The sequence below is a fragment of the Alexandromys fortis genome, unplaced genomic scaffold (genome assembly GCF_014885135.2).
Source record: "Alexandromys fortis isolate MF-2015 unplaced genomic scaffold, M_Fortis_MF-2015_v1.1 scaffold_98, whole genome shotgun sequence".
Classification (NCBI taxonomy): Eukaryota; Metazoa; Chordata; class Mammalia; order Rodentia; family Cricetidae; genus Alexandromys; species Alexandromys fortis.
Window position 1 is genome coordinate 437,404 of NW_026068002.1, and position 17,076 is coordinate 454,479.

General features: G+C 42.4%; 1 protein-coding gene across 1 annotated transcript in view; it reads left to right on the plus strand.

Annotated features, from left to right (window-relative positions):
- Positions 1-17,076, plus strand: part of Col4a4 (collagen type IV alpha 4 chain) — a 116,061-nt gene that overhangs the window by 40,707 nt on the left and 58,278 nt on the right. The window contains exons 5-18 of the mRNA XM_050161052.1: positions 106-240; positions 1,440-1,484; positions 2,233-2,349; positions 5,531-5,599; positions 7,277-7,312; positions 9,039-9,101; positions 10,417-10,452; positions 10,641-10,682; positions 12,617-12,697; positions 13,473-13,526; positions 13,785-13,844; positions 14,659-14,707; positions 15,929-15,978; positions 16,970-17,039. Of these exons, the coding sequence (XP_050017009.1) occupies positions 106-240; positions 1,440-1,484; positions 2,233-2,349; positions 5,531-5,599; positions 7,277-7,312; positions 9,039-9,101; positions 10,417-10,452; positions 10,641-10,682; positions 12,617-12,697; positions 13,473-13,526; positions 13,785-13,844; positions 14,659-14,707; positions 15,929-15,978; positions 16,970-17,039 (907 nt within the window). The remainder of the gene's footprint in view (positions 1-105; positions 241-1,439; positions 1,485-2,232; positions 2,350-5,530; positions 5,600-7,276; positions 7,313-9,038; positions 9,102-10,416; positions 10,453-10,640; positions 10,683-12,616; positions 12,698-13,472; positions 13,527-13,784; positions 13,845-14,658; positions 14,708-15,928; positions 15,979-16,969; positions 17,040-17,076) is intronic.

A 17,076-nucleotide genomic window follows, 5' to 3' on the forward strand; every position in this document is an offset into this window, starting at 1 on the left:
CTATTAAAATTTGCTCAGCTCTAGCGTTCTGATTTTCCTATACTCACAGGGAAGCGCCTGCATGAGCAAACACAATGGCTTCCTTTGCTCTCCTTTCAATTTCAGGGTCAACCAGGACCACTGGGGCCACAGGGACCAATAGGGCCCTTGGGACCCCCGGGACCCATTGGGATTCCAGGAGAGAAAGGACTGAGAGGTGTCAGTGGCTTGCCTGGAGCAGCAGGAGAGAAAGGAGACAAGGTGAGTCAGTTAGCATCTCATCAGTCCCCAAAGCTCAGGGTCTGTTTACTTAAAATTCTGAGCACAATCTTATTAGTACTTAAAAGAAAACTTCCCGGGATAGGCAAACTTCAAATCTCAGCAGCTTTTAAAAGGAGAATAGACCAGAGAAAGGAAAATACCCATGCAGTCTAAGCAGGCATAAAGGCATAGAGGCCTGGAACATGGAGGTGAGACACATGACTGACAAGCAGCCACACGACAGGTAGGAGAACTTCAGAAAAAAAAAAGAGTAAGAAAGTCTAAAACATTGGGGAAGCCCAGAGTGTTAGGATAAGCCTGGATAGAGAAGAGAAATCCAGACATCTGAATTCATGCTCTTCTGAATAATTTAAGACAGTGGGCAGCTTTGAGAACCTGCATACCCATAGCCTGCTGCACCGTGGATGGGGATTCAGGAAGGAAAGGTATATTATCTCATTAAAGGACAAATTATTCCACCCACCTCTTTATAACGCTTAGGCTCAGGAATACCACATGACTGGTCAAAAACTAAGACTACCACAGGACTCCGTGGGTAACCAGTCTTTTTCTCAGCCCCTCTCCCAAGGGGCAAGCCCTTCTGGAACATATCTCTGATCTGTAACTGTGAACACAGAGGACTGGCATTGTTCATCTGCTTTCCAAACTTCCCAAACAAAGTATTATGTGTGCCGAGCTGAACCTTTAATTTCTCAGTCAACAGTATGTCTTAGAGATCATCCTATGTTGATTTCTCAATCCACATCTATTTCTTGAAAAGTACCAAAGAATATACCATCCTATATGTAAAACCATAGCTTATTTCGTGTTGATGAAAATGTGAAATGCTTTTGCAGCTCAGTGTAGTGCCAGGGAAGGGACACAACCCCATCAATTGCTGTCACTCACATCAAGAGTCTGTTGTCCTGGGAAGGATTCTGAGGGCTAGAGCTCATGACAGTATGCTGAATATTCAGTTTGGGTTGGTTCTGCCAAGTTGCCTTCCCAGGTCTGTATAACCAAGTGTGAAAGGATTCTTCTTAAACATTGAGGCCTGGATCAATCTGCCTAAAATCAAGTGACAATGACTGCTAGGGGGTTTTGATTTGGGTCATCAACTGTTCATAGTTTCAAATAACCATACTTGCCAATCTAGTAGTCTATTAATTTTTACATCTCTGTTTCATATTTTGAAATAGGGTCCAACTGGTGTCCCTGGATTTCCAGGTTTGGATGGCGTACCAGTGAGTGTCTCCACATTTTTCTCATTGTTTTAAGAAAGGAATAAAAGCAGTCACTAGTAGCTTCAAAGTGAAGCAGAGTGAGGTGTCAGTGCTTGGGAGGCTGAGGCAGGAGGATTACGAGCTTGAGACAATTCTGGTTTACATAATAAGAATATATCTTAGAGGGGACAAAGGGGAAGGGGGGAAATGACAAAATCCCTGAAAAATATATTTTCAAAATGGATGTGCACTTAGTTCTTGAACGACTACTTACTCTTCAATTGTGCAATAATTCTCAAACTAAAACATTTTATGTAAAGAGCAAAGTCTTCAAAGACACTTTTTAAAAAAGTCCAGAACAGATGCTAGATATCATGTCCTGCTCAGTGCTCTGGAATGAAATGTGTGCCCATAACAGGAACCTCATCTTCTGGTGGGTCCCAGCTTTGCAAGTGACGCTGAGAGTCATACAATACAGCCTGGGAGAAGAAGGAAGTGGGGCTTGGGGAACTTCACAATGCAGCCAAGTCTCGGGATTTCAAGGAAGGTTTTCTCCTAAGCTGGAGAGCAACTCAAGCTAAATGAACTTACCATAGATGTAGTACATTTCTAAATTGTGATTTCACCATCTGGCTCTTTCAGGAAGCCTCACAAAGAGAAACAAGTAAACAAGTGTGCCCTAAGTTCTGTAGTTTGGGGTCCGTGTTGCATCGCCTTTGTGTTAGGTTTTCTTGCAGAAATATTCCGCTCACAGTTTTGTCCTCTGTAGGGTCACCCAGGACCTCCCGGACCCAGAGGCAAACCTGGCATGGATGGTTTCAGTGGCTCAAGAGGTGATCCAGGATTTCCAGGAGAAAGAGGAGCGCCTGGCCCAGGAGGGCCCCCTGTAAGACACCATTAGCACAATCTAGAGTGATCTAAGTGAAAAGACTATCCTGGCCACGGCTTGGTGTGTTTGGGAAGTGGGGTCAATGCAGCTTTGCCTGCAGCATGGTGAACTAAACTGGGTGACTGCAGGGGTGGGGGTGGCAAGGTGGGCAGAACCAGAATACGTCGGGGCGTCATAGGCTGTGGAAGTAAATTATATTTTCTTTTCCATGCTATAAGAAGTCCCCAGTGGCTTTGAGAAGGGTTGTGATCTATCTGGTTTCATTAAGATCTTTCTAGTTCCTGTACAAAGACTGGATAGTTTAAAAAGGATGGGGCAGTTTACCAAAACTTCCACTCCCACCATTTAGGGTAAATTTGTCATTAAATACAGCTTCAGCAAGGGACACTCTTGTGTTCTCACCACGCACCTCCCTGCCTCTCACTTAGGTAAAAATCTGACATAATTTGGGCTGCGATAAAATGCATTATATGAAATTCTCGAAGAATGATTAAAAATTGAGAAAAATATTTAATAAATAAATATATGCCTTCCCTTAAGAAAATGTTGACTTCCTCTGTATGGCGGTTTTTCAGCCTTTTTGCTTTGCCATTTAAATAGCTCTTCTCAAATCCTCCCAGAAGGCTTCTTATTGGCACTGCCAGAGCCATCCCTTTCCCCGTCGTTCATCTCGCCTGCGCTCTAGATTGAAGAGCTGGTCTGAACATAGAGCTCGGAAGGAATTCCAGGCTGGCCCCTTTCTTGATATCACATCAAAATCATTTTGGGTGCTAAGATTCTCAGTCAAGCGCTCTGTTCTAGTCTCAGCCTTTTGACAGTCCAGCGCAGCAGCGAGATGAACGCACACATCCCCAGCTCTCCCAACGGGACCAGACCTCATTCTACTGAACCGGGTGTTTCAGAGAGCAGGGGCTCTTCAGTGGTAGCTTTTCCATAGCAAGCAGTACTGACCACAGTGTTGGAATGTCACAACAGTCCCTTTGTCAAGCAGTGTTTGTTTCTTCTGACCACCCTGCCTGTAGAGTGGAACTTTCCATGAATGCTAAAGCTACGCAAAGCAACCTCAGCCATGGATGGGAACGTTATTGTTGTCTCATAATCTTTTAAGTGTTTCAGTAAATGGTTAAAAATTCTCTCACTGTCACTCATAAATACATGGAGAAATGAAAAATAGAACTAATATTTATGCAGCACTTGGTAATTTTAAACATGGAGAATCCAAGTATTGAGTTGGTCTGTGAAAAGCTCTCAACAGTGCTTTCCTTTTTCATGCCGTGTAACAAAGTGTACCAAATTAACCTTTTCTTATGCTGTGACAAAATGTCACACTCTTTCTAAGTTTTGGTCAGTGCTCATCATTGAGAAATATCTTCCCAAGTTTCTTCAGTGTGAAGCTATTGCTTGAGTCACTGTCTTTCCCTCACAGTCACTGTGGTCTCTGGGGAAGAGCCCATCAGTTGTACTCTGGCAGCCATGTTTTCTCCAACTCCCCTTACACTCTGAGTTTCTTTTGCAACATTTTAAATGCTTCTTTTGTGTCTGTTTCCCTTTCATCTTTGAAGACTTATCCCCTGTCTCAAATAGCTATTTTGTAAAATGTCACTTGAGTTTTTATCTGAGGTCTAAGAAAGCAACATATATATCTATGTGTTGTGCTGGACTGTTCTCTCTCTCTCTCTCTCTCTCTCTCTCTCTCTCTCTCTCTCTCTCTCTCTCTCTCCATGTCTGAATAAAAGATGTGTAGTCACACTCCTGTAGGCAGACTCTGAACCATGTTCTTGTAGACAAATTAAGTGAAACTTACAAGGTCACCGCAATGACAAAAAGGCAGAAGAGACATAGCTGGGAAGAGGGAGATGAACAGATGTGAGAGGGGACAAGAGAGAGTGACAGGGCGCCTATGAATGAGATATACATTATGAACATGTATGAAAATGTCATGATGAAACCCCTTATTATAAATAATTAGGATATGCTAATAATACATTAAAATAAAAAAGGAGTGAGGAGTGGACAAAGACGTGCAGTGATCAATCATGGTAGGCTTATGTGATCAATCACGAGCTTTGAAACACATGACGTCATCAGTCACTAATCATGACTGGTCCGTTATTTCTGCAGTGGTTTGTGGACCGAGGAGCTAGCAGTGAAGCGAAGTTTTTAATTTGGGATCAAACCCAGAACCTAGGGCTGGCTGGACAAATGTTCTGCCTCCAAGTTTCAACGCCAACCTGTGTGCTCTTCAGTTGATTTTCATCACCGTAACAGTCTTAACTCAGTGTGGAACTGAGATCCCTGCAGACTGGAACTGTAGGAAGCCACAGTGACTGACTGCAGAGGCCAAATTGACTTCCTCAAGGGGCCTTACCAGGAAGTCACCGAGTGAAACAAAGGGAGCTGCTTTGGCGAGTGGGATCAACTTGGAGAGTTATACTCTTTTACAGAGAGCTTGGTAATATGAAGAAGGCAAATGCTCTGTGTGACAAGTCAATGTGTAGAAGATGTTAACGGGGATTTTAAGTTGTTATATAGGAAAATTAGAATGAACTTCTTTGAGCTATTTCACAAAGTCTGTTAACTTGAAATACAGCCTTACAAAGGTTGTATAAGATCAAGTTTAAATACAAATACTGAAAGGAGTCAAGTAAATGCTCTTAAAAATTATTTCTGGGGGCTGGAGAGATGGCTCAGTGGTTAAGAGAAGTGCCTGCTCTTCCAAAGGTCCTGAGTTCAATTCCCGGCAACCACATGGTGGCTCACAACCATCTGTAATGAGGTCTGGTGCCCTCTTCTGGTCTGCAGGCATACACACAGACAGAACATTGTATACATAATAAATAAATTAATAAAAAAATTATTTCTGGATCAAAAATTAAATTGCAAAATTATTTATTTTTAAGAATACCTTCTTGCATTATATTATGAGAAGAATGCAGTCTTTCTGCCTCATGATTAGCAACTAAAGCTATCCATTAGTGGGGCATCTTCCTTTGGGATTGCCTTCGCAGACGCTAACTGAAGGCCTGAGAGACCTGTGTGCAAGCCAGTAAGATCAGGTAGACGATAAATCCACCCCAGGCAGATGGTTGCAATGCTTTTTTAAATTGGTGGCTAGTATTTTATATAGAAAACAGTGGAACAGCAATTTATTTTTTCCTAACGAATCTTTCCTTTCCAGGGTCAGCCAGGAGAAAATGGAGAAAAAGGAAGATCGGTGTTCATTTCCGGTGGCATTAAAGGTATTCAGGTGAGTGTTATATCTGTCATTATGGGTTTGTCAAAGTCTTTTTCCCAACTGGAAATGCATGGGCAGAGATTTCTTTCAAAGTTTTATTGGATTTACTGGGTTTGTTTGTTTGTTTTGTTTGTTTGTTTTGGTCATTAACCTGACAGAACAAGATGGCTGAGTTCCTCTTGTGTGAAAGTATTGACCGTCATCTCTTTGACTGTAGATTTCCTTGCCACTTACACATTCAGAATTATAAGGACATATTTATTTCGGGGCTACCCAGGCTCATCGCTACTGTTATTTGGGCCAGGTAGTCACTGGTGAGGACTGACCTGAGAATTGCAGGTCACTGAGAATTTTAAGGTGGCCTTGACTGAACAGGAATTGTGAAACTAACACCTCAGATGTAATTGGACCTAAACGTGGGTAAAATCTGAAACCGTCCTTTAAGCATAGTGAGTTTAGAATGATCCTGTGTCCAGGAGCATGCACACACTGATCATTACACAGAGCAATCAACCTTGCCACAAGCTTGAGAGTTAGATCTGGATGTTGCAGCATGAGGGGCTCTCCCTCAGTCTCTTCCTGCCACTCCAGATGGGTGGTTCCCAACCTTCCTAAAGCCGCAACCCTTTAATACAGTTCCTCATGTTATGGTGACCCTCAACCATTAAATTATTCTCATTGCTGCTTCATAACTGCAATTTTGCTGTTATGAACAGTAATGTAAATACCTGATATGTAGACCCCAGAGGGGTCATGACCTATAGGTTGAAAACCACTACTGTACAGCAAGGCCCCATATAGCCACTAGACCAGAGATAGGTATATTGTGAGAACATAGAACTTTTAGACCAAGATGGTAGTGTAAGATGGACAGAAGGACAACCCACATCCTTCTTCTCTGTTGTCTTGACTGTAAGCATTGCAGCTCAGATGGGAAGGTATTCTGACAGTCAGGAACTAAGGTATGCCACAAAGTCAATGTAAGCTAGGAGCGTACAGCTCTGCTCCAGGGAAAAGTTTCCCCAGTGCAAGGGTAACAGCTAGGGGAAAGGGTTACAGTTCTCCATTCTGCTCTGCTCTGGCTTCTACAAAAGTTGTTATGGCTGGGCTCTGCTCCTGAGAAAATGTTGCACCACACAACAAACCTCACTAGAGAGATTTATTGGGAAGGAAAACTCCAGGAGGGTGGCTGCCTCTGGGGTGAGGAGCAGCAGCAAACTGAACAGGGTACAAAGTTTAGAGTTTCTTGGGGGGCTGGGCAGGACGTTCTTTCTTTGAATTAGTGGGTTTTTATAGCCTGATTCTGGGAAAGGCTCGGGGTTGGTGGGATTTCATGCTCAGGGATTGGTGGGATTTTGCAGTCTGACTCTGGGGTAAGCTCAGAATTGGTGGGATTTAAAACCCTGGTCCTGGGATTAAGTCAGGGTCAGGGTGTTTTTCCTTGGTCCTTTTTACCCTACACTGACTCAACCCACCTTGTTCTGGCCTCCAGTAGGTAGACAGGGAAATAAATGAAGGAAAACAGCTCTATGGAGCCCTTCTGTGATTGTTTTCTCAACACTAACAAAGTGAATTTGCTGCCTATCTTGCTTAGTGCAGATCATTCTTGCTCTACCTGTTTTTCCGGGTCATCTGTGTCCTTAGAAAACAGCCCTCCTCTTGTAAAACAGTATAATGTTGTCATTGCAGGGAGACCGTGGGGACCCAGGACCGCCCGGCTTGCCAGTAAGTCTCCCGAGAAGACCATGGGCACCTGTCTTCTTTTTAGATAGCTCTGTAGATGTTCAGCTCAACTTCACCAGCCACAAAAAGTGTGGGACCTACCTAGAATAAAACTGTGATCTCTTGTCAAAATTAAAATTTTTATAGTACTGACATGGTGGTGTTAAGTCCAGTTTACCCACCAGGAAGCACTGCTAAACCTCAGAGAGCTGCCTTTTATCCCAACTCCCCGTTGTCCGGTCATGATCATTTGGTACTATTAGGCATTTATTGGCCTTCACAAAATTATCTTTTAGAAACACACACACACACACACACACACACACACACACACACACAGCCTCCTACATAAATACAGCGATTGGAATTTTATTCCACTTCTCTAAGATTTTTGCCTGCTAAATTAGTGACTGTTTATTGCTATATTGCCCACTTTCATCTCCCGTAGTTTGTAACTCAATGATCACTTTAGCCTTTCAGTTTATCAGTGTTTGCAAGATTGAAACCGAAAGCAGTTTTACCTCCCAGCGATTATCCACAGACTTGCATTTCCAGGCCCGGTCCATAACCGATGTGAACTGTAGAACAGGGCACTGCTCTTCCCAGCCTTCTGGGGCTGCTCGGCTATCCCGCCATCTGCCAGAGTGTAAGCCATGGTGCCGGCAACTCACATGAGACAGGAAATTGCTAATGTCTGAGCCATCTTGATCCTGAGCTGGGGACAGTGTTTCTATTCACTTTAGTCCTCTAGGCCACATTTCAAGAGTATTTTTTTTAAAGTACAAATATATTACATAGCTCTAATCTACATGGGAAGTAGAAAAAGACAAGATCTCCTGAGTAAATTGGGAGCATGAGAACCTTCGGGGGAGGGTTGAAGGGGAGGGGAGAGGAAGGGAGGGGAGCAGAGAAAAATGTAGAGTTCAATAAAAATCAATTTAAAAAAGTACAAATACATTGATATTTAAATATGGGGCAAGAGAGATGGCTCAGTGGTTATAGAGCACTGGATGCTATTGCAGAGGACCTGATCTCAGTTCCTAGCACCCACCTGGAATCTCATGACTGTCTCTAATCCTAGGTCTAGGGCAATGGTTCTCAACCTGTGGGTCTTGACCCATTTGGAGGTAGCATTTTAGATATCCTGCATATCAGATACTTACATCATGATCCACAACAGTAGCAAAATTACAATTATGAAGTAGCAATGAAAATAATTTTATGGATGGGGGTCATTACAACATGAGGAACTATATTAAAGGATCACAGCATTAGGAAGGTTGAGAACCACGGCTCTAGGGGATCCCTATTCTGGCCTCTGCAGGCCCAAGGGACATAGGTAGATATTCCTGGGCATAAACTAAAAAAGACTTTAAATATGAATGTTACCCAAGACTGATATGAAGAGACATCTTGAGATGTATAAAGATGTTGAATTGGAATTAGGAAGAACTAATGAAGTTCTTTTGTTTCTGGCTTTAATTATTACGAGTTTTGGGCTGTACGATGCTGATTGTTCTCTTGAGCTGAATGGAACCCTACACAGGAGAGTGTGTCACCCTTACTGGAAGGCTGCTCCCACCTCTGCTGAAGATGCACTCACTGAGTGTATGCGGGGAGACTGACTGCTTTGCAGGCTTATATCTGCTTGAGGTTACATGCCATCCTGTCTGTGAGAGATAATTGTTGTTTGCACAGTGCACGTTCTGATCTCTGTCTCTCTCTCTAGGGATTTAGGGGTGCCCAAGGATCAGCAGGGCCCATGGGGTATGCTGGCGCACCAGGGCCTGCAGTAAGTACAGCTCTGACGATGTTGTCCCTCTGTAGACAACACTGTCACACTGAGAACAAAGCTGCATTCTTGAGTCAGGCTAATGAACCACACTTATTGGCAGGAATTCATCTTGGTGTGTAGGTCTCCCATCAGAAGTCACCCCCTTCACAGAAAAAGAGCCCATCCATGTTTAAAAGTCCACTGTGTGCACCTTCCTTCCTTCCTTCCTTCCTTTCTTTCTTTCTTTCTTTCTTTCTTTTTCTTTGTTCCTTCCTTCCTTTCCATCCCTCCCTCCACCTTTCTTTTTTCCTTCCTTCCTTCCTTCCTTCCTTCCTTCCTCCCTCCCTCCCTCCCTCCCTCCCTCCCTCCCTCCCTTCCTTCCTTTCTTCTTTCAAGACTGGGTTTCCTGGAACCCATTTTGTAGAGCAGGCTGGCCTCAAACTCAGAGATCTGCCTGCCTCTACTTCTGGAGAGCTTGGGCTAAAAGGCATGCGCCTTCACACCAGGCTTGTTATTTTTAAATGACACATAATTATGTACACAGAGCTAGAATGATTGTTTTCCGCATGAGCCTGAGGACTTGAGTCCTACCCCCAGAACTCACATAAAGAATCAAGCTTGCTTCTTGGCTCTTGTCATAAAGGTGGCACACGCTTCTGTCCCGTGCTGAGGGACAGATACAGGTAGAACTCTGAGGCTACTTGACTAGCTGGCCCAGCCTAATTAATGAACCCCAGATTTCAGTGGGAGACACTGTCTCTAAAAATAAGAAAGGACATCTGAGATGGATCATGGTCTCCACATACACTACACACACATGCACCTACATATGTATGAGCACTTACATGCACACACACACACACATGCAGCTGTATGTATTCATGAGGTGCGCTGTGATATTTGGATGCATTCATCTAATGTGCAGTGATAAAATCAGGATAGTTAGCACATCTATCACCTGTAACATCCATCCTTTCTTTGTATCAGAAGTATTTAAAATCTTCAGTAGTCATTTTGCAATGTGTGGTAAACGATTGTTGACTGTCACTTCACTGTGGTGTAGAGCCAGAACTCAATCCTTTCAACTAACCAAATCTTCATTCTCATCGGCTAGTTCTTCTTCATGGCCTTCTTCCTATCCAGCCTCCCCAGACTCTGGCAACCACTATTTTTCTCCTTACTTCCAGGAGGTCACATTATTATCGGCCTCCTAAGAATGAGAGTGGCTTGAGCAACTTTAAAATCAGATGTGTTTTCTAGTCAAAACTTGGGGTGATCAAGGAAGACATTCTGATGACTATGACTGCTAATAATTTTTTTCCCATTGATTTAGGGGCCTATAGGTCATCCTGGGAGCCCTGGGTTGAAGGTAAGTGCTAGATCAAATCCATCATCAGAACCTGGCCTCAGGGAGATGATTGGACATTGACACTCATCTCAATCCCCTCCTTCCCTTTTGAATAAGCCTTAATGATCTGCACAGCTAAAAGTCTTCGTCGCTTTTAATTGTCTTCTTAAAACTAGAAAGCCATTAGATTTCTTTCTTTTTTCTTTCAGGGAAATCGTGCTGTGGGAATAAAGGGGCAAAGGGGAGACCCGGTAAGGATCCCTCGTGTGGAGGAGCAAATGTTGAGATGCCTTCTCTAGTAATAGAGGCTGTTGTCACCATCTGTGCTCAGTGTCCTCGTCGTTCAACTTCATAGCTCCTCCATGCTGACTTAGTTTACCCTTAGCTGTAAACATAATACCCTGAGGTCCGACAAAGCATCATTCTGGTGCTAGGAAGCAACTTCATGGGCAGGGTACTCTAGGAAAGCGATTTAAGGTGGTGGTTTCTCTGGGCTTACCCTGAATGCCCAGCGGGGGATGGGCGCTCTTCTTCACACAGGAGAAGCAGCTCCTAGGCATCTTCTCCACAGCAGGGAGGTTAGGAGGGTAAGGTTGTCATAGCAGGACCGGCCTGTTCCCTGTTGACATGGATGGAGTTCCAGGTTAGTTAAGTCGCAATACAGGTGGTTAAAAAGAGTCAGATATATATATATATATATATATATATATGAAGTTCTCATGATGAAAGAAATGCCCATAATATTCTATTGACCATAAAGGTGAGGTCGTAGAACTGGGAAGTCAAGTATGCGGTGGTAACAATGTTGGGCATATGGTGATGCATGCCTTCAATCCCAGCCCATGGGAAGGTGAACCTTCTCTCTCTCTCTCTCTCTCTCTCTCTCTCTCTCTCTCTCTCTCTCTCACACACACACACACACACACACACACACATCCCTCTCTGGGAAAAGTTGGGCAAGAGGTACATACATGTAATCACAGCATAGGAGGAATAAAATTCAGGATCAGTTTTTGGCTGCATGGCAAGTTTGAGGTCAATTGGGCTACATGAAACATAAAAATTAAAAATAAAACAATAAAAACTGAATCCCCACCCTTCATGTTTGTTACTAAGTATTGCTGAGTCATGTGATTGTGGATCTTTTTGTGTTTTATTCGTCAGACTTTTCTGTCTACATTTGATTATGCTAGCTATTTGATATTTTTTATGATGAAAAAATATTAGCATGGTGCTTGAAGGTACTCTGTGTAGGTCTTTTTTTTCTTTTTTGGTTGTGCATAGGTCTGTATAGGTTGTGTTTGGACAATGAGGATGAGAGCGGTTATCATTATCAGTACATATTGCTCACGCATGTGCTGTCCAGGCGTTTGTCCAGGCCTCTATTTACAGAATGCATGTAGCAGTCAACACATCATTACTGTTAGCTAACAGGATATAAGAAAGAAAGAAAAAATACCTTATAATTATCTCTAACTTCTGAGGTCTTGGTATTTCAACACCATTAGCTAACAGGATATAAAAAAAAAAAAAAAAACCTTACACTATCCCTAGCCTGCAAGCTCTTTGGTAGCCTCCCAGGTCTGCGAAGAGACTGGATCCCTTTAGTTACACTATTTTCAGTGAACTTGAAGTGGTATCCTTCATGAAGAAATCCTGCCTATCAGAAACATGGGCACGCTATGCAGTCCGTGCTAGCCCCAAATTTGTGATCCTCCTATTTCAGTCTCTTATCTACTGAGATTTTTGTTATTATGAGATACATAGTATTTAGTTTGATTATAGTTTTAGGGCTGCATTTAACAAGACACTGTTCACATGCACATGAACAGACATGTGTGTATATATATATATATATATATATATATATATATATATATGTGTGTGCACCCATTGTGTGCGCACCATACATAAACACTACAAAGCACTGCACCAAACATCTTCAGTAGATTTTCCCTAGACAGTAACATTATAGATAATTTTTATTTTTATTTTTAGAATTTGTTTTAAGCCATATTTTCATATGAAACAATAAATATTTTTTTACAGCCCAATACATCTTTTTTATTTTAAATCTAAGGCTCACAGGATTGGAAAACTTATATTATTCCTGGGTGAAAGTTTTTTTTGCTTCAAAACATAAGGTAGTTAAAATGAAATTCCTATTTTCTCAATGTTTTTAAAGGGTGAAGTTGGCCAGCATGGTCCTCCTGGGCCTACCCTGTTTGTACAGCCACCTGATGTGAACCTCTATAAAGGAGAAAAGGTAAGCCCCACTTACCTCCTAGGTCACCTTGTGAAGCATGAATGGGAATTCTTTTGGGCACAGGCCCAGGGCTGGGCTACCGGGCCCCATCAAATGAATCTCAAAGCTGCCCCACTTGGCCGGCGCGCTCATCAGTCGGGTTAGTCTGGGTTGAGCACTGAGGCTCAGAGCCTTCCTATGTTCTCAGGTCCACTCAGCCACTGATCCACAGACTGGGCATGGGCTGAGCTAAGTACTCCAGATTGCACTACCCCTGAGTGCTGTTCTGAAGTGCAGACAGCAAAGGTCATGGGGGATCTAGTTGACTTTCCAGGTTTGGTGATGGGCTTCGTGGTTTGGTAGCCGAAAAGCTAACACATGCATAGGGCTGAATACGTGGTAGACTTTGGGAAAACATAAATTCATCTGTCCATGGGTAATTGATCGATCTGTCCAACACAGGTATTCCCAATGCCAGATGTATGGTCTGTAATTGTTTTTAAATTATACCTAAAGTCTCCTACCTTACCCAAACAAGCCAGCACTCCCTATAACTATATCCCCAAGCTTGGACCTGCAGGCTGAGTCCATATCTCCTCCACGTCCTCTGTGCTTCTCACACTCGTCCAAATAAAACCAGGGATAAAAATGTACTTAGGTCTGAGTTGCTAATTTGGTTTCTTACTTAAAAAAAAAAAAAGCCTAATGAGAAACAGGTCGTCAAAAAAATGATTTATGAAGTGTATGGAATTCAGCGAATACTATGTAATCTTAATATATCCGTCATACTTTTTAGGGTATAAAAGGAATTCCCGGAATGATTGGACTTCCAGGACCTCCAGGACGCAAGGTGATTTAAATTCCTTTCATTTATTTCTGTGAGATAATATTCTCAGCTGGTTTTTTGGTGCAGTTTTCTCATTATTTTAACTGCCAGCCTTTACTATTGGAAATTTTCATTGCCTTACTATAATCTTATAAACCCCCACCGTAAAGGAGCTACTCTCTTTAAGGTGTTACCAATGTTTTTGTTTTCCATTTTGTTGTTGCTTTAAAAATTAAGGAAGTACTGTTGACTGGAGCCTTCTAATGCTGTTATCTTTTAAAGGGAGAGCCTGGTATCGGAACCAAAGGAGAGAAAGGTATTCCTGGGTTCCCAGGACCCCGGGTAAGGATCCTTAGTCCTAAGCCTCAGTGAGATTGAAAACATTGCTCTTCCATACACGCATGGGGCTATGTCTGTATTGCCATGAACTCAAACATGAAAACTATCTCATACACTGTAATGCATTTTGCCCAAGAATTGGGGTGTCCCCTTCCTTGTATGCCATTTTGATACAACAGGCATGCACAAGACTGGACCACTGGGGGCAGGGGACAGGTCTGTGGCTGCTCCTGTGGGCTCAGTTTTAGGGTGATAGGCACCTGTGCTGGTTGGTGTAAATGCATTTTGTATACTAAGGTGTCTAGGTGTGGGTGCCTCCCAGGAAAGCACTCTGTCAGCTCCTAGATGCTCTCTCACGTCAGTCAGTAATGTACGGCCCACGGAACCACCGTGGAGACCAGTTTCCAGAAGGCTGGCACCGCTCCAGTGCGGCTACTGATTGGTCCGTTCTTGACTTTTGTGTCGTTTTTCTTGCTGAAGCTGCACAGAGTAACTATTCATCTCCATGCAAATGAATGTGCTGTAGATTATTATGCTAAATAATTTAAATTGGAACAGTGGAAAGAGCAAACACACACATCCTCTTCATTAAACGCGGGCAATAATGTGAATTTTCTGAATCAGACTACACAAAGGTCAAGGAGAATGCCACATAGCATATGCACATCGAGTCCATTTTATGCTTATTACACTTTATTCTGCTGTATATCAATGCATATCAAGGCTAAATACCAATACAGCAAGGCTGACAAAGATAAAGATAAAAGCTTCGTGCCTTATGTTTCAATTCTGCTTGTTGATTTTCTGTAATTATTAGGGCGAGCCTGGTTCCCATGGATCTCCAGGTTTTCCAGGACTCAAGGCAAGTGTGCATCCTAGCAGAGGGAAGAATTGTGTTTAAGTTGTACCGTTGTGTGTGCCCAGCAGAGGGAAGAATTGTGTTTAAGTTGTACCATTGTGTGTGTCCAGGAGCAGAGGTGAAGAATTGTGTTTAAGCTAGACTATTGTGTGTGAGCACTGATAGGAGTTGGATGGATTTTCTTTGGTTTTGTTTAGGTCTTAAATTTATTTTACATTTATTTATTTTATCTGTGTGTGCATGTGCACATGTATGACTCTGCATGCATGGGGCTCAAAGATCAGTTTGAGGAAGTCTGTTCTCTTCTCCCACTGTATTGGTTCTAGAGATTGAAGCTCAGGCTTTGTGGAAAGAACTTAACTCACTGAGACATTTCACCCTCAGTCACGTATTTGGGTTTTTTTTTAAAGGATTTATTTTATTTTGCTTATATATTTAAATGATGTATGTTTATATTTCATAGAATATATTATATTTTACATTTATATAATTAATCTAGACATGTATTTATATAATTTTAAATTATTTCATTTACCCAGACATCCATTTATATAATTTTAAAATATACACAGTTATATGTACATGTGAGTGAAAGTGCCCACAGAGTCCAGAGATCATCAGAATTTATGAGCCACCAAACATGGGTGCTAGGAGCCCAACTCCAGTCCTCTGCAGGAATAATGTATACTCTGCCATCCCACCATTTCTCCAACACTCTTCTTGAGTTTATGAGACAGGGTTTCATGTAGTTCAGACTGGACTTGAACTCACTACCTAACTATGTAATTGAGGCTGGTCTTGAACCCCTGATCCATTTATCCTATTGCCTCTCCATCTTAAGGGCTACACACCAGGCTCAGATACCTGCATTTTGTGAATTATACAATGGGTCTCAACCTGTGGGTTGTAACCTCTTTGGCAAACCTCTGTCTCTAAAAATATTTACATTACGATTTATAGCAGTAGCAAAATGAGAGTTATGAAGTAGCAACGAAAATAATGTTCTAGTTGGGGGTGGCATTACAGCATTGGGAAGACTGAGAACCGTTGAATTGCAGCATTGAGTTGTTAGTTTTAAAAACTGAGCTACAAAATTGATTCCATCCCAGAGTGGTGAAGACTGCCCTGAGTCTCTGTGAGCATCCACTGTTTACATTAGGCAGAAGTGAGGTGAGCTCAGCTCGACTCAGCCAGCTGTTTGAGTGTGTCTCTGGTCATTCCTAGGGAGAACAAGGAGTGGCTGGAGATCCTGGACTGTCTGGCTTTCCTGGTGCAAAGGTAAAAACATAAACCCATGGCAGAGAAACTTTTAGACCATTCTGCTATCAACTCAAGGTTTTAGAATATTTCAAATAGTCTAAGTGTAACTTTTGAAAAAGACAGGTGTAATGCTATAAATGCTATTTTAATTCAGGCTATGTATTATGTATAAATAGTTTATTCTCAAACCATTGTCATAGTAACTAGTACATGTAGTACATGAAGCACAGTTATGTTTTTTTTTTTTTTTTGTTGTTTGTTTTGTTTTGTTTTTTCGAGACAGGGTTTCTCTGTAGCTTTGGTGTCTGTCCCGGAACTAGCTCTTGTAGACCAGGCTGGCCTCGAAGTCCCAGAGATCCGCCTGCCTCTGCCTCCTGAGTGCTGGGATTAAAGGGCGTGGGCCACCACAGCCGGCTTGTTATGTTTATATTTGAGAAGTAATTCTTTAGAAAGTGGATAGTAACAAGAGCTTTAACACTCTCAGAAGATCATCAGCTTTTGTGGCATTGCAGAGCTTTTCCCTTTGTTTTGTAACCTCTTTTGTAACAACATTCATGGCTTGTTCAGGGGAAGCCGGGGGCTCTGGGGGTGGGGGTTGTGATTAAGGCGGAGACAATATTTTGCCATTATCATGAAACAGTGTTTCAGGTCTTGCTAGGTGACTGAAATGTTTATGCTAGAATGCCCCATTAGATACTAATGTTCAAAACCTTCCTAAGAAACTTGGTGGCTTACACGATGTTTAATTTATGGGCACACAGTGGGAATTTTGGTACAGCTCCTGCCTTTTCTTTTGTTATATCTTTGTCCATTCATTGTTTTTTCCTGTGTGTAGGTGAGAGGCCAGGTGCCTGTTAGTTCTTCTGGAAAGTCTTGACCGACTCCCTTCTCTAGCCAGACGATTGTTTTTACTTCTTTGATGACTGTGCCTGTGACTTTCTAACCTTTGCTTAATGCTAGGAAGTATGATTGTTATTTCGAAGAAAAGTAAATGAATGAATGATTTTAGGGGGATCCCGGAGATCGCGGGGACCCAGGACCACCAGGTGCTTTGGTAACTCCCCCTCCTCCACTCAAAGGTTTGTGTTCACTTTAATTCTTCCATAACTTATACAG